Here is a 22419-nt window from a genome sequence, read left to right as displayed (position 1 = left end):
GTATCAATCACTTGTTTAGTGCTTCTTAATACACGTCAAGAACTCATGTAATCCCCCTAATGACACAAAGTCAGATTCTGTTTTTCAGATGAGAAAAATGAGGCAAAGAAATGAAATGGAACTAAGCTTTGAACTCCCACAGTCTTTTTTTCTCCTTTAGTTTACAAACTTATACACTGTGGCACCTGTGTGGCTCAGTCTAAGAGTCTACCATTGGCTCAGGATCCCAGGGCTCAGGGATGGAGCCCTGCCTGGGGTGCTCTGCTTAGTGGGGAATCTGCTGCTCCCTCTATCCCTTCCCCCTCTCTCTGGCGGGCTCGAGTGCATGCGCGCGCTCACTCTCTCAAAATCTTAAGAAAAATAAAAATGTAAATATAGTAAAATAAATATACTTTTATGAACTTGAATACAGGTATAGATTCATGTGACTACCACCATAGTCAGGATACAGAACGGTTTCCATTACCTTGAAATTCCTGTGCTTCCACTTAGGGTCAAACTTTCCCTACACCCTTAACGCCTGGCAACAACTGATCTATATTTTGACTCCGTCATTTTATCTTTACCAGAATATGGTATAAATGGAATCATAAAGAACCTGACCTTTGAGACTGGCTTCTTTGGAGACTCATTCATATTGTTACAGTGTGTCAATAGTTTGTTGCATTTTACTGTGAGTAGAATTGTGTTCTATGAATATACCACAGTTTGTTTATCCATTTACCTGATGAAGGATACTTAGGTTGATTTCAGTTTTTGGAGATTATGAATAAACCACTATAAATATCCATATATAGGTTTTTATGTAAATATAAATTTTTATCTCTTTAGTTTAAAGACCTAGATATCAGTTTGTTGTGTCATATAGTAACTGTATATTTTTAACTTTATAAGAAATTGCCAGACTATTTTCCAGAGTGGTGCTGTACCATTTTGCATTATCACCATATTATGAGAGTTCTGTTTGTTCTACATCCTCATCGGTACTTGGTATTGGCAGGTTTTTCTTGTATTCACTGTTCTGGTAGATGTGTAGTAATATTTCATTGTGGCTTTAATGTGCATGTCCATAATGTTGAGCATCTTTTTATGTGGTAATTGATAACCCTATATCATCTTTGTACATTTTAAAATTAGGTTGGTTGTTTTCATATTTTGGAGTTTTTCGTATATTCTGTGTTCGTCTTTTGCTAGATGTGAGATCTAAAGTGTCTGTGCTTCCACAGGAACCGTTTATATTGATTGCTTTTTTTACCCCCGTGTGTGGGCCATGCTTTCTTGTTTCTTTGTGCCTCTCATAATTCTTTTTTTTTTTTTTTAAAGAATTTATTTATTCAGGAGAGACAGAGAGAGAGAGAGAGAGAGAGATTGAGGCAGAGACATAGGTAGAGGGAGAAGTAGGCTCCATGCAGAGAGTCCAACATGGGACTCGATCCCAGGTCTCCAGGATTAGGTCCTGGCCGAAGGTAGTGCTAAACCGCTGAGCCACCCGAGCTGCCCACCTCTCATAATTCTTTGTTGAAAACTGGACATTTTGAATATGAAAATGTAGCAACTCTGGAAATCAGATTCTTCTCCCACTCCAAGGTTTATTATTACTGCTTATTTGAGATATTGTTTAGTGACTTTTCTTTTTTTTTAAAAGATATTATTTATTCATGAGAGACCCAGAGACAGAGGCAGAGACATAGGCAGAGGGAGAAGCAGGCTCCCTGTGGGGATCTCCATGCAGGACTCTATCCTAGGACCCCAGGATCATGACCTGAGCCAAAGGCAGCTTCTCAACCACGAAGCCACCCAGGTGCCCCCGTTTAATGACTTTTTCTGAACTAATTTTGTGAAATATGTATTCTTTGTGATGTGTGGTACTGAAGTCTCAGTTTCATTATCTTAGTGGTTAGTCATTGGAAAGTTTTCCTTGAATGTCTAGAGCCCCTGCTCCCACAATCTCCCATCTTTGCAGTGGGCTGTGTGTGTGTATCACAGCACACCTTCAAGACCCAGTCAGGCAGTGTACAGCTTTGTTTAGCCTTCACTTCCTGCTTGTGCAGAGCCAGAAGATCAGCCAGAGATGAGAGTTTAGGGCCTTTTCAGATCTTTTCTGAGCATGCGTCCATCCTGGGAATACACGTGGCTTTCTAGATTCCCAGGAGTATGTGTGAGCTTTTCAAAGCCCTTATTTCTCCAGGCTCTCTTCCCAATGACTTTGGTTAGTCTATTTTTTTCCCTAGCTGTTATCCAGTGTCTCTTGTAGCAGCAACGAATATATTTATTCGCCTGTAAATATTTTCAACAAAATATTTTCAACAACTTTCTCCAGCTAGCTACTTTTTAGCACTTGGAGAGTTCTGAATTAAGATAAAGGCAAGTCTTTTTTGCTGGTCTTTCAAGGCACTCACCCAGCAGGTTAAAACAAATTATAGTTGGCCTTTGAACAACACAGGTGTGAACTGTGTGGGTCCACTTAACACAGTTTTTTTTTTTTTTTTTTGGATCAGTATAGTACTATAAATGTATCTTCTCAATAATATATTCTTTTCTTTAGCTTACTTTAAGAGTACAGTGTATAATATACATGTAACATACAATATATGTGTTAATAGACTGTATTATCAGTAAGGTTTCTAGTCAACAGGCTTTTAGTAGTTAAATTTTGGGAGAATCAAAAGTTCTGTGTAGATTTTCGACTATGTTGAGGGTCGGCATCCTTAACCCTCATGTTGTTCCACTGTATTACCATTTATGAGTGAATTCTCTTCTACCACCCCCCCCCCCCTCTTTTTGATAGTGGGACTAGGAAAGCAAGCTATTTTCAAGGCTACTACTGAGCTGAAGAATGAGGGATGGAGCCAGGATAAGTTAAAATGTTACAAAGCCCATTACTTTAACCAAAATTTAGATTGTTTTTAAACGTTTCCCTAGACTTAAGTGCAATAAGAGGTTACTGCAAGCTTTTAGTTAGTTTCCAGAGTTCCCCCCAAAAATCAGTTCTGCCAGTTTCTGCTAGTTTGTATGTATGTATGTATGTATGTATGTATTTATTTATTTATTTATTTTTCTGCTAGTATTTAAAATTGATTTTATAGGGGACAGACTTTTGGAGCTCTTTACTCTGACATTTTCACTGATGTTACTCAACTATGGATTTTTAAAAATCTGATTAATATTGTCAGTCTTTTAGTATATGTGCTGCCGAAGCGAGCACTATTGTCAGTCTTTTAATGAGCAAGTTAGCCCAAGTTTTCCCAGTAAATACCAAAAGAGAAGATGTGGACATTCTTACTCATTCTGAAGTGTTTGTGTATCTTACAGTAGTATTATCAAAGTATTTCAGGAGTCCAGCTCATTTGGTTACAGTGCTGGGGTCAAGACCCTCCATTTTAACTCTGCATAGGCAGCATGCTTTTCTCAATTCCAGGCCATAGACAATCCTTAATCTCTGTTGCTTTTTTATAAAAACATTATTTCTAAGGGGTATCTGGCCAGCGGAACTCTATATTCCTCTTGTTAAAAGAGAAAGTAGCTCTATTGCACTGTTGTGATTGATATAAATCAGTCATGTGTTAACACTCTCGGGAGTGGAATTGATGAGGGCATAGTGTGCCACTTTATATATTTCTGTATTGTTTGAGTTTCCTCCGATGAATATTGCTTTAAGAAATAAATTTAAAATACCATGTGAAATAATTGCCTACTGGTCTAGTGTATTTGTTGCTCATAATATGCTCTTTTTATAAGAATTGCCTTAAGATTAGTTATTGCAGTAATAATAGCAAATGCTGTCATGTTGATAAAAAATAATAAAGCGAGGACATGATAATAGGAAGGAGGTATATAATTGTGTTTCCTGTGAAAATCATTTTTCAAGCATGGACTAATTTATCATTTGTTCACCTATTTGATCTTACTATATTCATTTGTTTTTATGAAAACCATAATCACTTGAAAAGCAAATCCTCGTTTATAACCAAACTGTTGAAAGCTATTTAATATAATCAAAACCTACCCTTAGCATTCTCTGCTTTGTACTTTCCTGTATATCTCATTTCCATCTTGCCCAATGAAACCTTTTCTAGAGGATGAGACTCAGGAGACCTGCATTTTAATGCTCAAATTGCAACTTGTCAGTTGTATGATGTTGGCGTCTGAATCTCAAATTCCTCATTGACAAGATGAAGGATTTAGGCCAGGGATCTGGAAACTGTAATCCTCTGGGCCAAATCTGACTCACTGTTTTTGTAAATAAAGTTTTGTTGCAACATAGCCATGCCCATTCATTTACATATTATCTGTGGCTGCTTTTGTGCTATATCTGCAGAGTTGAGTAGTTCTAAAAGAGTCATGTGGCCCAAGAGCCTAAAATATTTGCCCTGTATGGAAAAAGTTTGCTGCAACAGACTATCAAGTTTCCTTCCAGTTTAAAAGTTCTTTTAGTTTTGGGATACTTGGGCCAACTATTTTTTTTTTTTTTCTCTTACCATCAGATTGCTTCTTAGCAGATCAACAGAAAAATTCAAACGGAAGAGGGGAAACAAACAAATCTCATATATATTGCTATTTGTTAGATACCTATATCTGTCATAAATCTGTCATATTTTGTTGTTAATGCTGTGGTTACAAACAACCTCTAAAGCTCAGTATCTTATAACAGTTATATTCAACTAGTGAGCTATATATAGTTCAGCCTCACTTATCTTCTTCATTCTGGGACCTGGCTGAAGGAGCAATCCCTACCTGGGATCTGGGATGAAGAACAATGGACAGATCATGTGCCACCTTCTAAAACTTCTATTCAGAGGTAGCTTATATTACTTCTACTCACATTTCTTTGGCTAACAATGTTGGTGGTACGGGGAAGTATAATCTTTCTACGTGAGGCCCTGCAAATCACCTGGCACCTCGAGTGGGTGGATAGTCCTCCAGGGAAGGCAGTGAGTCATTGGGAGCAACATCACCTACTGTTGCCTCCTTAAAAGGTTTGCTAGTGTGAACAAACTGGAACCATGGCAAAAACTTGGGTTTTAGGGTTCTTTGGGTGTTATTTTTCATGAACTTTCTGTTACTAATGAGTAACTAGAAATGGGCCTGTTGAGCTTTTGGAATGTATTCTAAATCTCTCAGTTTGCTTATTTAATAAATTCTCAATGTAAGAATGTAAAGTGTCTGTTTGGATTTCTTTCTTTCTTTTTTTTTTTTTTTAATAGACTCGTGATGTCTTTAACCTAGATTTCTTACCCTGAAACCTGGGTAAAGTTCCTCACCATGATTACTTGATCATCAGTTACCAAGTTCTATTGAACATATACTTGTATGTAGCCCTTGACTCTGTCCTCTTCTCTCCATCCTCATTGCTACCATCCTGGTCCAGATACCTCTCACAATTCACAGCAGTGACCTGGACTTAGCTGCTCTACCTACAGAGTTGATTTTTCCATAATTCATTCTCTATACATCCGTCAGAGTGATTTTTCTAAAATGCTAATTGATCATGTTATTCCCCAGCATTAAAATCTTTCAGTGTCTTGTACATTGTATCCTCCTCTTAAAGCTCACGTTTCTTAATGTGGTCTTGTTCCTTTTTTCCTTGGGGATTCCCAGATCTACCCTGGGAATGCTTAGCTTATTTTTATGACCGGAAAAATATGGGTTTTGTTCAAGAAAGATTTTCAAGACCCTGTTTTATGAATTCACAATATTTGGTAGATGTTTTCTACTTGTAGAGATTCAAACACTTGATGAAAAATATTGTGCAAAGCTGACTGTATAGGTTTTTTTATTTTTAAGATTTGTTTATTTGAAAGCCCTGCACAAATGGGGGAGGGGCAGAGGGGAAGGGAGAGGGACAAACAGGTTCTTCCCAGAGCTCAACATGGCTCTTGATCTTATTATCCTGAGATCATGACCTGAGCTGAAATCAAGAGTCTGAAGTTTAACGGATTGAGCCACCCACTTGCCCCACTGTGTAGTTTTGAGCAAGGTCCAACAGCAAGGGTGATCCTATCTTGATGGTCAATGGATTATTCTTACTTGGAAGAGCTTGGTTAAGGCTGATGAGCTGCAAAGAAAGATAGGTTGACATTGATTTTGTTTTGCTTTCTCTGTGACCTGCTTTTAGAAGTTTAAAATGTGCCCATTTTGGAACTAGTCATTTATTTGGCCTCTTTTAGTGAGCTAACATATTTTTCCTTATGAAACCAACTCAGCTTCTGGACAAAAATAATGTGAAAAAAATACATTTTTAAAATACTATCTCCTCGAGGTCTTTCATGTTAGGTCTCTGTTTCAGAAGTAAAAATAGCTTTATTGAACTCATAGAGGGATAGATTTCTCCTAACATCCAAATACCTGCCTTTGAAGATGATCTAGTGATTTTAGCCAAATGTTTTCATTATTTAAAAAATGACACAAAATTTCTTTGATCAACCAACTTATCCTTTCTTTTTATGTAGCCTAGTTATATGGAATTATTAATAAAATGCATCAAATGTCTCTCAACTCTGAAGCTTTGCAGATGTTGTAACCACAGCTTTGTGTTATCATAAGCTAGTTTTAAAAAGCAAGCTTAATTTTTTAAAAGGTAAGGTTAAAAAAAACACAACTGTACATATGTATAAACAGTTAAAAAAAGGAGTCAGAGGCATTTTGACCACATCCTTAAGCATGAGGACTGTAAAAGGTGGTAGTGATTAACACAATGGTTATTATGTATGGGATTTGAACTTTCTGTGTTAGATATTTCTGTAACATTACTATGCCTGGCCTGAACTCAAAACCCTGAGGTCAAGACCTGAGTCAAAATAAAGAGACGCTTACTGAGCCACCCAGGCACCCCTCTATTTTTTTTTTTTAATAAGCAGTATTGAGGAAAACTTTATTTATTTATTTATTTATTTATTTATTTATTTATTTATTTATTATTTTTTAATGAAGAGATACTTGGTTTCCTCCTCCAGAAGGAGGGAACAGTCTTCTTATCAGGGTTAGAACAGGTTGCCTTGAGGTTACTTATAATATTCTTCAGGTTCTATGAATAAATATAGGGATCCTCGAATATCTTGAAAGTACATGAAAAAATGTATGTCGCAAGTAAGTGTTTTCTTTGGGGTGCAGGGTTAGAGTGATGTGGAGAAAAGAGTCCATAATTCAAACAGATTCTTGTGAAACTTTTTCTTAGTTTTCTCCTCTGTGAGCTCCAAACTGCCTCCTTGGCATTTTTAGTTGGGTATCTAATAGGCATCTCAAATCTAAGGTGAATGTTTTCCTTTCCTATTGCTGCTGTAACAAGTTAGCACAACTCTAGTGCCTTCAAACAGCATGACTCTATTGCCCCACAGTTCTGGAGGCCAAAAGTCTGAAATCAGTTTCACTGGGCTGAGCTCAGGATGTCGTAGGGTTGCATTTCATCTGTACGCTCTAGGGGAGAATCATGGTTTTGCCTTTATTAACTTCTAGAGGCTGTCTGCACTTGTTGGCTTGTCGCGCCTTGCTCCATCTTCAGATCCAGCAGCATAGCATTTTTTTCCCTCTGTCCCTTCTGCTTCAGGCCTTATGTCTTCTGCATAGTCTCATAAACACCTCAGACTCTGACTCTCCTGCATTCCTTTTACAAGAAAATTTGTGACTCTATTGGGCTCACCCAGATAATCCAGCATAATCTTTCCATCTCAAAATGTCTAACTTAATTATGTCTGCAAAATCCCTTATATCAGATAAGTTAACATAGTCCCAGGTTCTGGGGATTGCAACGTTGACATCCTTGGGGGAAGTCAGCCCACCACTGGATTAAGTAGCCTGTCATTTCTGTTCTTCTTCTAGCCTTCCTCATTTCATTTAATAGTATGACTATTCTGAGGCCAGTCACCTAGGAGTCATTCTTGATTTCTCTTTTCAGGTTCTTCTCTTTCCCATTCTTCTATCCCAATTACCAACCTCGTTCTCATCATCCACATCCAGTCTATCCTATCGTATCTAAATCCAATGAAAGTATTATCTCCGTTTTATTCAACTGCATCTAGTATCTATCCTCTTCTCACTAATTTCCACTAATATCAGAAGCATTTTGGAGCCCTAGGCCCTCATCTTATTCTTTTTATTCCTGGGTGTTCATAGTTAATTATAGTACAAAGTAGGGTGGGGTAGGTGTCATAAAAGTGGCACAAAGTGCCACAGCACTAGACCCTATTCACTCTATTCCAATCACATGGAGAGGGGAAGTGAACACTTACATGGTAGAAGATGCCATTGAGAGAATTTGGGTCAGTCGAGGGTGATTGTCCTGAACAACAATTAGAATTTCCTATTAATTATTTCAGTCTTTTTTATTCTTAAGATAGTGAACATTTTCTCTTAATGTTGATAGTAGAGAATATAATTAATCTAACCTCTGGTTATTTTGAGTGACTCCTTTTCCTCCCTTTCCTAAAGAAGGAATATGTTTAATAAAATTTTCAGGTAACTGATTTCTAGTATGTAAATGAACTATACAGTCAGATGTGGTGAGGAGAATAGTTAACAGCTTCAGAGTGAAGTCAAGAATCTGAAAAGAAAATAGCCACTGTTGAAATAGCATGAAAAAACAACCTCCACCTTTTATCATTTTGAATTCTTTTTCCATAATGTCCCCACATTTTTGGGGTGACTACAATTTAGTGAAATAGGGGAAAAATAAGTGATTACTTGAAATAATCCATTTGTTATATTAATAGAAGATTTGGAAATAGCTATATAATATTTCCCCCTACTTTTAGGAGAAGAAAATTGCTGATTGGATTTTCAGCAGCCTTAGTGTACAGCTTTATTTGTTAAATGTTACCTTAGCAAATCCCACCTTAGTTAAATTTCTCAAGATGTGAAAGTGAAAATTGGAGCATATTAAATTAGACATTCCAAGGAATAAGGTATTTTACAAATTAAAATTGACTTTTAAAGCAGAAATGCTGCTGAGCACCCCCCCTCCAAAATAGTGTGTAAAGATGTCCCTATTTATTTCTTCCCCATTTGGTAGTTTGTGGTGTCATTGACTAAATTTGTTACCAATAAGTACTTGACATTTTGGTTGTGTGAATGCAAACGTTTGTTGATTTTTTTTCCCTCCTTGGTAATGTGTACCAGGTGCTATATCATATATTGGGTTAAGCTTTACATTTTGTGTGTTAGCATTTGAAATAGAAAATGTCTGTCATTAGTTTGAACCTTTTTTTGAAATATAGTCAGAAGAATTATTTAGAAGATTAGAGAGTCCTAAATACATTACAGACTAGTCATTTTTGCTTAATTTAAATAGGACAAACGTTTCCCTGTTCATTTTTTAAAAATGGCTTTATTGAGATAGAATTCATAGGGCTATACACTATAGGGTGTATATAGTTCACTCATTTCCTGTTAACTTAAAAAAATTTTTTTGGAAAAAGATTGTATTTATTCATGAGAGACAAAGAGAGACATAGGCAGAGGGAGAAGCAGGATCTCCACGAGGAGCCCGATGCAGGACTTGATCCCAGGATCATGCCCTGAGCTTAAGGTGAATGCTCAACCACTGAGCCACCCACATGTCTCTTTCCTGTTAATTTTTAAAAGCATTTCCTAGCATCCTTTCAATCTGCTTTTTAGATATTCACTATCTCTTTTTCTTAATCAATAAATAGAAATACGTGGGTTGAGGTTTATGAGAGAAGGATATTTCAGGAAGAGAGGGCAGATAAAATAAGGCCTGGAGGTAGAAGTGGGATGAAGGAATAAGAACATTGGTCTGGGTAAGAAGAAAGAAAGAAAAATAGGAAATCAGGTAGGTGTCTTAATGATGAATTATAAAGTAGATGGTAAGAAACCTGGGCTTGTGCTTTTCTTCACCTTGGTTAGTGGGGCCCTATTCCAAGAGTAGTGCAGATGGGAAGGAGGGTAGACAACACACAGCCTTATGGAATCACACCTTCCTCACTGATGTTCCAGGTTACTGTATATAGCCCCTGTGTTTTGCTCATTAGTACATTGGTATCAGATTCTTATTCTCTCTGCTGCTTGTCTAACTCTGCTGCCATCTGACTACCCTCTATCATTCTAACCCCCTTATGGCCTCTGTGTACTCCCATGAGATATGGTATGGGATTCTCTGTTCTATCCTTTCATCACTCCCCTGCTCTTAGCCCTCCATTGCCTTCTCATTGCACTGAGAATAAAATTCAGAGTCCGTACTGGGGCCTTCCGGGCTCTGTGGGACCTGCCCTACAGGCAGGGCACCCTCTCTGATCTCAGTTCATACCCTTCTCCCTCTTTGCTCTGAGTGTTCTAGCATTGCACTGATGTCTTTGTTCTTCCTTGCACACATACCTAACATACTTCCAACTCAGAACCTTTGTACTTGGTATTTACTCCACCTGGAGTGTTCTTTCTCAGTTTTTAAAAAAAATATCTTCCTTTATGCAAGCTTCTATATAATGTCATCTTCTTAGAGAAATTTCCCTGACCACCCTATCTAAAATGGAATCCCCCACCTTGATACTCTGTCTGCTTCTTCTCTTTTATTTTTATCAGACTTTCCTATACATGACATCATAATAAACATTTATTTTGTATTTGATTATTGTGCCTCTACCCCACTGGAATGTAAACTCGTTGAAGGCAGGCTCAATGTTTTGAATGTCCTGCAGTATCCTCAGTGCCTAGAACACAGTGGGCACTTAATACTGTTGAGCACATGCTGAATGCTATATATGATGCATATTCACACTTCCCAGAAGGGATCTGTTGGGTTGTTCATATTGAGTATATCTGTCAGGTAAGATTTTAGGCCAACTGCCTCATCACCTCTGGGCAGCTGTTAGATCCGGTGCTTATCCCTAGTACATCCAACTAATAGTGGTCAGGACAGTGAGGTCATGTGGTCGTCTTCTTTCAGTACCCCTTTCATTCCCCTTCAATGGTCTGGTCCCTCCAAAAGTTCTAAGTTTCACTTGGTTCGTGAGAAAAATTTTGCCAGATCCCATGCTGCAGAACAGGTGCTTCCTAAGAGTCTGGAGAAATGATAGAAAGCAGTATTTTGGCTTTCTTGTGTCTTGTCCTGGCTCATACTTTTTTGTACTTTCTCTTCCTTTTTGTTTCTTTTTTTTTTTTCTTCCTTTTTGTTTCTATTTTAATTTTGATTTTAGTCTGTCCTTTCTCCTCTATTTTCCTTTTTTTTTTTTTTAAGATTTTATTTATTTATTCATGAAAGAGAGAGAGAGAGGCAGAGACACAGGCAGAGGGAGAAGCAGGCTCCATGCAGGGAACCCAATGTGGGACTCGATCCGGGACTCCAGGATCGCGCCCTGAGCCAAAGGCAGGCGCCAAACCGCGGAGCCACCCAGGGATCCCCCTCTATTTTCCTTCTTGCCTCTTTTTTCCTCTCTCATTCTTTTTTCTCAGTTGCGATTTTGCTTTTCCCTCTATGTCGTTCCAGCAGTTGCCTAGCTTAAATTCTTGCCTCTAGAAACTTTCCAATTTACCTGTTTTACATGCTCTTTTCTCTCCTTTGTTATGACTGGAGAGAATGAGGCTGAAACACTCTTTCATTCTTTTATTTAACTTATATTTGAAAGTCTACTTTGTATAAGACATTGTTAATGGAGGTAGCCCAGAATCTGACACAAAATACCTAGGTTCTTAGTTGGGGAGACAAAGAAGTTGGTTGTTATTCATTCATTTGCTCAACAAGTATTATTCAAAGTAGGATACAGTGGTTGGCACAAAAACTCTTACATTTTGGTAAGACATACATTAACTAGACAATTACACAAACGAATAATATAGCTGTGCTGAGTCCTATGAAGGAGGGCTCCATAAGGCCTACAAAAATATATATTGGGGGATTTGTTCTGGTTGGGAGAGTTGAGGACGGCTTCCTTGAGGAAGTAAAAAGTGAGTGGAGATTTGAGGCACAGTAAGAATTAACTAGGCAAAAGCAGTAGGGGAGAAGGAATAGTAAATGCAAAAGTCTGGCGCTGAGAAGGGATTTGGAACATTTGAAGAATTGAAAGCATGGAGAACAGGGTGCAGTGAGGCTGAAGAAGTAGATAGGGGTCAGAACCTGCAGGGCTTTGTAAGCGCTCATAAAGACTTTGGTCTTTATCCCATGAGCAGTGAGATGTCTTTGAAGTGCTGTAAGCAGGAAGAATGGAGGGAGAAAAGTATGAAAAAATCTTTTATTTTTAAAATACTGGTCTGTATGCTGTGGATAATAAATGGAGTTGAGCATAGGTGTAAGTGAGGGAAAGGACGTGGGCTTTAGTGGCAGTAGTGGCTGTAATGGCAAACCCAGAAGAGAGATGGGGTTAATGGTTGACAAAGGTTTTAAGTTTCCAAACCTACCCTCATTTCCTATTAAAGGTATTTGTTTATCCAAAAAATTTTTTGAAAGTTGACTTACCATGAAAGACACAGATTCAATAAAACTTAAGTTCTTTCAAGTTGAGAAATGAAGGATGATTTAAATAAAAAGGGATGTGAATGGAATTATACTAGATACCTAGGATAAAGGTAATGACCGAAATTGAGTGTATAACTTAGCTCTGAGCTCCTGGAAGCCTAGGTAAAGTAGGAAATAGTAGGTCATGGGATGGATTAACAAAAAGAAGCACGCTAGTTAAGCATTATTTAGTCCTGTCCTTATTAAACATTTTAGTTCTGTCCTTATTAAACATTTCAGTACCCTATTATTGAGGTAGCATTAAACAATCTGGACAGGTCCAGGTTATTGAAACCCAAGACTACAGCTCTTGAGATCATGGCATTAATCCATTTTTCAGTTGTAGGTCACATTGGTATTTCAAAAAGTAAAAATTTCAGAAAAATACAGAGCTGAATTATATATATGCATTTTTTATTTGACTCCTTGCTATGAGGCAGTGTAGGAATATATAGACCAGGTAAGAAGCCCATAATGCAAACCATGGGCCCTATGAGTAAACTCTTAATATATTTCCTTGAGGACTTTCCCTTTGCCTTCACAGATATTTCTTTTCTTCTTTTCTTCTATTTCTACTGCTTCTCCAGTAGCCATTTTATTGTGTTCATACATACTTATTCATAGAAGGTACCTTTCTTGCCTTGCAAGATTCATAGTTAGGGACAAAAAATGCTATGCACAGAGGCAGCAGCCTTATTTCTCAGCTATTCACATTTGAACCACTAAAACATACTTTCAGAATAAAGAACCTCAAAAACAAAATCATTTCTAATTAATAAAGTAATCCAGAGTTCCCAGTGACTCTCCTGTGCATTCTCTGCTCTTGGGGCTTAATCTCTATGTATTCCCACCCTAACCCTGAACTTGGCCAGTGGCTTTAGCTATACTATCTATTCTCCTGGTAAAATGTTAGGCCCAAAGGCACAGAAGGGTCCCAGGACAGCCAGAGAGAGCAGAACAGTAAGGTACAGGAATTCAGTTAAGTCCAGATTTTTGGTACCCAAAACCTCAGCTCTTGAGATAGTGGTCTTAATCCATTTTTGATAGTAGATCACACTGGTGTAGACTCCAGGGAGACTTTCAGCACAGCCTATTCCCCAGCTTACCAGTCCTATCTGGATCCATACACCATTAATATGACATGACAAAGGTCCTCCAGAATCACCCTGAGGAAAGATAAAGGTCATGAGTGTAGTGAAAAAGGACCTTGAAGAAGAAAGTGGTCATAAGAGGTGAAGAGGTCCTTAGGATGGGACAGTGAGCTAGACTTCTTATTTGCATTAGGGGAAGATCATGGGAATTCTAGAATTACATAATTTGAAATGGGCAGAGACCTTAGCTAAATATATCAGTAGTTTCAAAATACTCATCTGTGATAAAAAATTAATGTGATGATTTTTTTTCCCTTAAAGGTAAATTTATTTGAGTTGAACGAAGTGTCCTTATTTTTCTATTCTTAGGTTCTTATTGACTTTTTTAAATGTTAAAATAATCCTGTTATGTAAGATAATAGTGACAGTAATTGATATGTCTTTCAATCTTGCTGTCTCTTTTTCTAACAATTTTATTGAGATATAATTCATATACTATACAATTCACCCATCTAAAGTGTACAATTCAGTGGTTTTTCTTATATTCATGTCGTTCAACCATCACCAAATTTTCATCACCTGTTGTAGAAGAAACCCTATACCCATTAACCGTCACCATCATTTCCTCTTAGCCCTAGGCCAACTGGTAATCTGCTTTCTGCCTCAATGGATTTGCGTATTCTGGACATACTGTATATAAATGGAACCATATGACATACTATCTTTTGTGTCTGGCTTTCACTTAGCATACTCTTTTCAAGGTTCATCCTTGTAGCATATATCCATGCTCCATTTCTTTTTATGGCTGAATGTTATTCCATTACATAGATATACCACATTTTGCTTATCTAGTCATCAGTTGGTGGGCATTTGGATTATTTTCACTTTTTGGCTATTATGAATAATGCTGCTATGAATAGTAATGCATAATTTTTTCTGTGGACATGTTTTTATTTCTCTTGGGTGTATACCGTAGAGTGGAATTCCTGGGTAATATGGTAACTCTCTCTATACCCTTTGAAGAATTCCTAGATAATAATTCCAAAGCAACTGTACCATTTTTCATTTCCAGTAGGTATATGAAGGTTTCAATTTATCCACATCCTCATCAACCCTAGTTATTATCTCCTTTGATAATAGCCATCCTGGTGGGTGTGAAATCATGTTCCATTGTTGTTTGATTTGCAAATAACGAATATACAGATAGGACATCATGGCAGAGTTAGAGAAAAGTTTGTGTGTGTGTGAGAGAGAGAAGAGAGTGAAGGAAGAAGGGGGAGGGAGAGAATGAAAGGGAGAGAGAAGGAAAGGAAATAAAACCAAGTGGTCATTCTAGGACTAAAAAATAAAATATGTGATAGAAAACTTTCATTTGGTGAACTTAGCACTACAATGTAGATGGCAGGAGAGAGGCAAGGATCTTAAATATTGATTAATCTATAAGTATCCAATTTGAAGAGCAGACAGGTAAAAATAAAACATTATTAGAGACTGTGTGAAAATATCAAAAAGTGTGACCTACATTTTCCGTTTCAACCCGAAGAGGAAGAGAGAGGAAGCAGAATATTTGAAGAAGTCATGAATGAAAAACTTCTCAAGTTTTGATGAAAGAGGAACAGATTTTAAAAACAAAAAAAATCAGTGAATCCTAAATAGGATAAACACGAAGAAAATCACACCTAGCACATTGCATTCAAATTTTTTTTATAAATTTATTTATTCATGAGAGAGAGAGAGAGAGACAGAGAGAGAAAGAGGCAGAGACACAGGCAGAGGGAGAAGCAGGCTCCGTGTAGGGAGCCCGATGTGGGACTTGATCCCGGGTCTCCAGGATCACGCCCTGGGCCGAAGGCAGGCACTAAACTGCTGAACCACCCAGGGATCCAAAATTTTTTCTTTTTAAAGATTTATTCATTTATTTTAGAGAGAGAGAGAGAGAAGGGTGGTGACGTGGGGCAGAGGGAGAGGAAGAATCCCAAGCTGACTCCCCACCGAGCACAGAGCCTGTCCCATCACCCTGAGATCATGACCTGAGCTGAAACCAAGAGTCAGAGCTCAACTTACTGAGCTACCAGGTGCCCCATCACATTCAAACTTCTGATAATCAAATATGAAAGTCGTTATATTGAAAATAACTGGAGTAAAACAACATATAATCAGTGAAGGAAGACAAAATGATGAATGATTTTTCACTGGACGGTTATGATCAGCAGACAGTGGAATGACATCTTGTACGTATAGAGTGAAATGTTCTTACTTGAAAAAATAAAGTTGGAAATTCTGTGTTAACCTCTTAATATATTTATAAAAATATAGAAGTCTGTGGAAAACCCAGTAACCAATGGTTAGCATTTCTCTAGATCAAAAGTTGAAGAGCTTTAAGTCATCAGCAATTCAGCATGACGCAAGAATTATTGTCAGAACTTTTGTCTCCTGATTCCTGATCTACTACTATTGTTTATATACAAGAAAACCCGAATCTAAATTAAAGTTTCATATTAAAAAACAAACCAAACAAACTCAAGGGCAAACCCTAACCTTGCAGCTGTCCTTCTTATTGAGTATATCACCAGCACATATCTCGTCGTCTTGGATGACTGACTCTAATTCTGGCAGTGCGGGACCAATTGGGTTGTAGAGTTTTTCACAGGCCTGGTGGTTAAAGATGGGTATTTCTGCTTCCTGGAGGATGGAGGGGTAATCACTATCTGTAAAGAAAGACAAGAATGAAAGGAAAAGCTTTCTGGAAAGTTGCAAGGACAGCATTCAGTCATGATTTGCAGAAATCTCTGGGAATCCAAAAGCAGAAGGCAGAATACCGTCACTTTCAAATCGTATTTGCTAATGCAAGTTTTTTTTTGTTTATTTTGGTACAGTTAGTCTAATACAATGGATAATTCAGAATTTTTTCTATTTGTTTTAAGGTATTTGTAATGTGCCAGTGTGGGTATTCTAATGTTCTAAATAGAAATTCTGATACAGTTTGATTCAGTAAAGATGTATTTGAAGTACTCTAAAACTTCTTCCTTTCCTATTTTTCTGCTTCCAGATCATTTCTTGTCTTGCCTTTATTCCTCCGGGGAAAGAGTTGATGCAACACTTTAAAAACAGATTTTCTTTTCTTTCCTTTTTTTTAGATTTTTTAAAAATTTATTTATTCATGAGAGAGAGAGAGAAAGAGGCAGAGACAGGCAAAGGGAGAAGTAGGCTCCTCTCAGGGACCCCGATGTGGGACTCGATCCTGGGTCCCCAGGGTCACGTCCTGGGCTGAAGGCGGTGCTAAACCGCTGAGCCACCCGGGCTGCCCTAAAAACAGATTTTCAAAAACACTAGATTCTTCCAGACTTTAGATCAGATTTGTTAACCTTTGCTTTCAGAGAAGTAATTATGTGTTCAAGTTGTTAGTGTCTGCTCTTGTCTAGACTCTAGGCAGGATATGAGTGAATAAAATAAACATAAGTGTGAAAAAAGACATTTTATTTAGATAGAATTGATAGGTTATAGCTTATAGATAGCTTATAGGTAATATCAATAGGTTGGGGTTTATTTAAAAATATTTGCCATAGTAATCGTATGCCTAGGATGCAAATGTTCTGGGGTGCTACAAAGAGGATGATGGATAATACCCCTTTGTCTACCCATTCTCACCTTCACTTTCCTTAACAGTTCCCCATCCAGTCACCCAGCAAGAGGCTGGAATTTTCAACTGCTTTGTGATACTGGGCAGGCAGATGGGCAGGATGAAGGAAGTAAAGGTGACTCTAGAGACCAGTTTCAGCAAGGCAATGTCTGCAGATGTGTGTTGAATTTGGGGATGGGTGATAATTTTGAACACACGATGATTCACACTTTGACTTGATTGGTCATTCTTAATCGATCCCAGCCGTACAGTATATAAAAAAGGAATCCAGCTCCTAAGGGGAATAGGAAGGGGAGAAAAAAAAGTGGAATGTGTTTAGGTGCTACAGCTGGGTGAGAACAAGCTGCCTATGTGTAGCACTGAATCTCTAAGCAAGAAAGGATGGCAACAGACCTAGAATTAACCAAGCCACTTCCAACTGGGGCTAGGGTTGGTTTGTTACTCTTTCTCCTTTCCTCTCTCCCTAACCACTCTTTCTTTTGTCTCCTGTCTTTGTAGTCTCCTCTTACATGCTTATGGCCAGAGTTTTGTTTCTCCCATTTGCTTGGGGATTCTGTTATATCCCCTTTTTTCTTGATTCCATGTTTTCTTGTTTTCCTTTATTTTAGTGAAGCCCATTCTCTTATGGCTTCCCGAGAAAATGCGCATGAGGAGTATTATTTTTGCTGCATTGTATATTTGAAAGGGTCTTGCTTCTATCCCACACTTGATCAATAATTGCACGTGGGAATAATAGAATAATTTTCTCCCAGTATTTTGGAGTTCTTACTGTTTTCTTTGAGCTTACAGCATTGTTATTGAAAAGTCCTGCTGTTTTGATTTCTATATATATTGGTTACCTGTGGTTGCATAAGAAGTTACCACAAAGCTTAGAGGCTTAAAAAAACAAACATTTATCTCACAGTTTTTCTGTCAGGTATCAGGCGTGACCTTAATTGGGTGCCTCTGATTCATCTCTCACGAAGCTACAATCAAGTTGGGCTGCAGTGACTTCAAGATTTGACTCCGGGGGGGCAGCCGGGTGGCTCAGCGGTTTAGCGCCGCCTTCGGCCCAGGGCGTGATCCTGGAGACCCGGGGTCGAGTCCCACATCGGGCTCCCTGCATGGAGCCCGCCTCTCTCTCTCTCTCTCTCTCTCTCTCTCTCATGAATAAATAAATACAATCTTTAAAAAAAAATAAATAAATACAATAATAAATATGAATAAATGAATAAATAAATACAATCTTTAAAAAAAAAAAAAAAAGATTTGACTCTGGGAGGGTGTTTCCAAACCTTCCCTAGCTGTTGGCTGGAGACATTAGTTTCACATGGGCTTCTCTTTAGGACTACCCACCACATGGCACGTTGCTTGTCTGACAGCAGTAGCTCTGAGAGAGAGCTTAGATTGTGTTTCTGATCCAGAAAAGCTTAAGATCAAATTCCCTGGCTGATGTTTAGCAAATCATTTGGCACAAAGTAAAGGAAGTTTCTAATATAGCGCCTATCTCTGTCATTTCTTTTTCTACCTCTGTGTCCTGTCCTAGTCCAAGGGGGTGTAGGGTTTTTTTCTGCCTACCTCTCTTACCACTTTTCTTTTTAAAAAGATTTTATTTACTCATTTATTCTAGAGAGAGAGAGAGAGAGCATGGAGGGAGAGAAAGAGCAGAGGGAGAGAAAGAATTTCAGGCAGACTCTATTCTGAGCATGGAGGCCAAGGCAGGCCTCAGTCTCATGATCATGACCTGAGCAGTATAAATCAAGAGTCAGATGCTTAACTGATTTAGCCACCCCAGGCGCCCTGACCCTCCTTACCACTTTCATTTTTCTGTTGGTTCATTCCTGAAATCATTCAAGAATTTACTGAGAACCTATCTGTGTGCTAGTCACCAGCTAGGACTCACCCTTTTAAGCAGTGTGCTGCTGTCAGTATCCACCTGTCACTGATGAGAGACCCTCCACAGACCTGGGTCTGGCCAAAGTGCAGGCTGACTTGCCAAGGCCAGCGCCCTGCAACAGCATCCTGGCCACCTACCACACGGCCTGAGTATACAGGTCTTCCACACACTAGAGAAAGAAGAGAGAGGGGCATGTATAACTCTTGGTGTCCTGTTCCTCTGGTCCTCATCTTCTCATCATTCTCAAATTCCCATTCATTCCTAGGAACCGAGTCCTCTCCATCCTCCATCCTCCCTCCTATCCCAGTTCCAAATCCATCGGTCCAGGTAGAAACCACTAACCTGATTGCAGATGTTTGTTTCTGGGAGAAGAGCTTGGGCAAGACCCTAAGACAGACACCATATCATTACTATACAATAATGCATCTTATGTCTAGATTCACTGAATAGAGAGGCTTTCCACATATTTAAATTTCTCAGATTTATATTACAGGCCAAATTTTTATAAATGTCTACCAGTTAGTGGGAATCTTGAAAATTACATACTTACCTGCCTTCTTTAGCAGCATACATGGAATGTAATTTAACTTTCACTTAAAGATTCAGTATTGTCATCAGGAATATCAAGTATATTAGGTTGTAAACACAGTGATGCCTTCAGGTACTTTTGAGGTTTATGAGCTGTTTTCTTTATCTGAATTGGCATTTTGCAGTATTTGTATCTTTTTTGCTACTTGTTATCCTTTTGCTGCTCTCAGCCTACCCTGCTTTTAAATCATTGTGGGTCAGAAAAGTAAATGAACAAGCTTATACCTGAAATCACTCTACAGTATTTATACTTTCAGTTCCCTTAGCTTGAAACACTCTTTTCCTAGATCTTTGTAGCTAAGTCACTTACCTCCTTTTGGGCTTTGCTCAGATGACTCCTTAGTGAAACTTCCTTGACTACTTTATTTAAAATTACAATACATCTCCTGCTCCTTTCCTCTCATAACATTTAGGACTTTCTAACCTGCTCTAAAAATCTATATATTTAATAAGTGCAGTGATTATAAGCCCCCCCGAGGGCAGGTTTTTTTTTGTTGTTTACTGTTTCACATACAGTATCCCCATACAGGACTTCCCCAGGACACACTATTCATAAGTAATGTCCCATAGGTGAAGTGTTACATTATTCTATATGATAACTTCTTCAGCCAAAAACCTCTGCCTCTTCCCTTCCCTACCCTCCTACCCCAGAGGCTCACCCAGTAGAAGAGACAGTAGGAAGGCACTGCCTGCAGGGCCCATGTCTTGGTCCTCAGAATCAGTATTTCTTGTTTCCTGAACTCAGGCTTCTAAGGAGAGGCCGGCTGGGGAGCAGTCAGAGAAGGGCGACAGGACCAGCTTCTCCTCCTGGATGGATTCCTCTGGTTCACCCCCTCCTCTCCTTTGGTTTTTCACCACAGGGCCAGGCACTGAAGGGGCCAGACTTCAGAAATGCAGTGGCAGGACCCAGGGGGAGGAGCTGGAGCCTGAGGCTCCCCCTACTGTTCAGGGAAAACAGGATGTCTGGGGTTCCTGCTTGGGGATTAGAGGATGGGAGGGGGGATTATGCAGTAGCTGTCTGCACAGGGAAGGTTAGAGGGGATTGGAAAGAACAGGGCCCTTTCTCTAGCAAGGAAGTAGAAGATGAACAGGATTCTTCAAAAGCAAGAAATGGAAAAGAGGAAATTAACCTAGTAACTGGCTAATTTTTCCTGATTTTTTTGTTTTCATCTTTGTTAATAGTGTTAGCCATAGGATATAGGGCAAGTCAGATTTTCTAGGAAATAGATAAAGAAATTTGTGTGCCAGAAGTTTATTGGAGAGTAGTCTCAGCATCAGTGCTTTGGTAGGGGGTTGGGGGTGGAAGCAGGATTGGGCAGAGGGAGAGTTGAACTGAATTCATTTGCATACGGGCCACAGCCAATCCCACAAGCTGCTCTGGAGCTGAGGTGGCTCTTCAGAGTTCTCCTAAATGGAGACAGGAAGGCTGGGCCTTTGGACTTCTGCATGATTAGGTGTAGGCTGCCCGCAAGGAATGGGCATTATCTTGGGTGAAGTGACTGTTGACAAATCTTGGGATCGGACTTAGCTGTGAACTAACAGCAGCCAACATTCCTGGTTGTAAGTAGAATGAATACTTCAGTCCTGAAAGGGAAGATCTTGGGTGCCACAGCACAGCATCTTCTACAGAATTCTCTGTGCCCTTTATGTTTTTGGTACCAGTTGTTTGTAGGGTACTAGGTCTGTGGACATAGAATTCACTGAACTGTTAAAGCATGTTACTACTCTCTTACAGCTCAAACTACTGGGAGCTTTGAAAGAAACACACGAATAATTAAATAATAGAAGACCAGAAAATATTGCTATTATTAGGTTTACTCAGTTACCAACAAGACTAGCTTAAGCAAAGAGGGGATCACTTTCAAGATAAAGTTATGGACTGAAATGTGTATCCCCCAGAATTCATACATTAAAATCCTAACCCCTTCTACTTCAGATTACGACCATTGGAGATAGTGTCTTTAAAGAAGTAATTAAGGTAAAATGAGGTCATTAGGGGTGGGCCTTAATCCAATATGATTGACGTCCTTTTACAAAGGGGAAATTTGGACACAGATATGTACAAAGGGGGAATATGGCTATCTGCAAGCCAAGGAAGCTTGGAATGTCATTTAGGGGGATCCAACCATGCTGACACCTGATTTCAGACTTCTCACCTCTAGAACCGTGAGAAAGTAAATTTGTTTTTTAAGCCACCCAGTCTGTAGTACTTTGTTATGGCAGCCCTAGCAAACAAATGCAGATATCTGTGGAACGATAAGGAGAACAGAGTAACAAGGACATCTGGAGCTATCATAGGACAGACCTGGAAACCAGAGCAGGAAAGGAGCTCTGGATTCACGATAACTCAAGAACTCATTGGGAGAGTTTAGGATCTTTACCTTGGTCCTCTGCCATTAGTATGGCTCAACCATAGTCCATGCCTCTTCTTTCTATCCACTATAAACTGCCCAAGGTTTTCCTTATTTTCAGTTCAAATTCCCAAGGATTTGAACAGATTAGCTTGTCAACCAGGGCATAGTTCCATGGGTATGGATTTATTGTCTTTGGTGTAAGAGCCCTTATTATGCATGTAGGAAGATGAGGATGCAGAAATGCCAGCTAAGCAGAAGAGACTGTTGTCATGGGGCACATGCCAGATTCACTATATCTCAGGGTATTCCGATTAATTTGTGGTGTTCACAGGAAACTTTACTATTTAGTCAGCTCATTTAAGTATAGCTTTTAAAAAGATCTCAGCTTGAGGTTTGCCTTCAAGTCATGATTGGAATAAAGGTAGTCATTT

The 22419-nt window shown here is 38.8% G+C and overlaps 2 protein-coding genes across 7 annotated transcripts in view; one reads left to right on the top strand and one right to left on the bottom strand.

The window, feature by feature from the left end:
* SH3D19 (SH3 domain containing 19) overlaps window positions 1-22419 on the top strand; it is a 176866-nt gene that overhangs the window by 16687 nt on the left and 137760 nt on the right. The gene's annotated exons all lie outside the window — the stretch shown is intronic.
* PRSS48 (serine protease 48) lies at window positions 12833-20757 on the bottom strand. The gene is given in 7 exon segments (XM_038559010.1): window positions 12833-13339; window positions 13342-13605; window positions 16069-16238; window positions 17179-17444; window positions 19053-19215; window positions 19389-19433; window positions 20294-20757. Coding segments are annotated over 7 exon segments (1083 nt in total). The 5' UTR covers window positions 20337-20757; the 3' UTR covers window positions 12833-13207.

The sequence above is a fragment of the Canis lupus genome, chromosome 15 (genome assembly GCF_011100685.1).
Source record: "Canis lupus familiaris isolate Mischka breed German Shepherd chromosome 15, alternate assembly UU_Cfam_GSD_1.0, whole genome shotgun sequence".
NCBI classification, from domain to species: Eukaryota; Metazoa; Chordata; class Mammalia; order Carnivora; family Canidae; genus Canis; species Canis lupus.
This window is presented reverse-complemented; position numbering and strand designations above follow the sequence as displayed.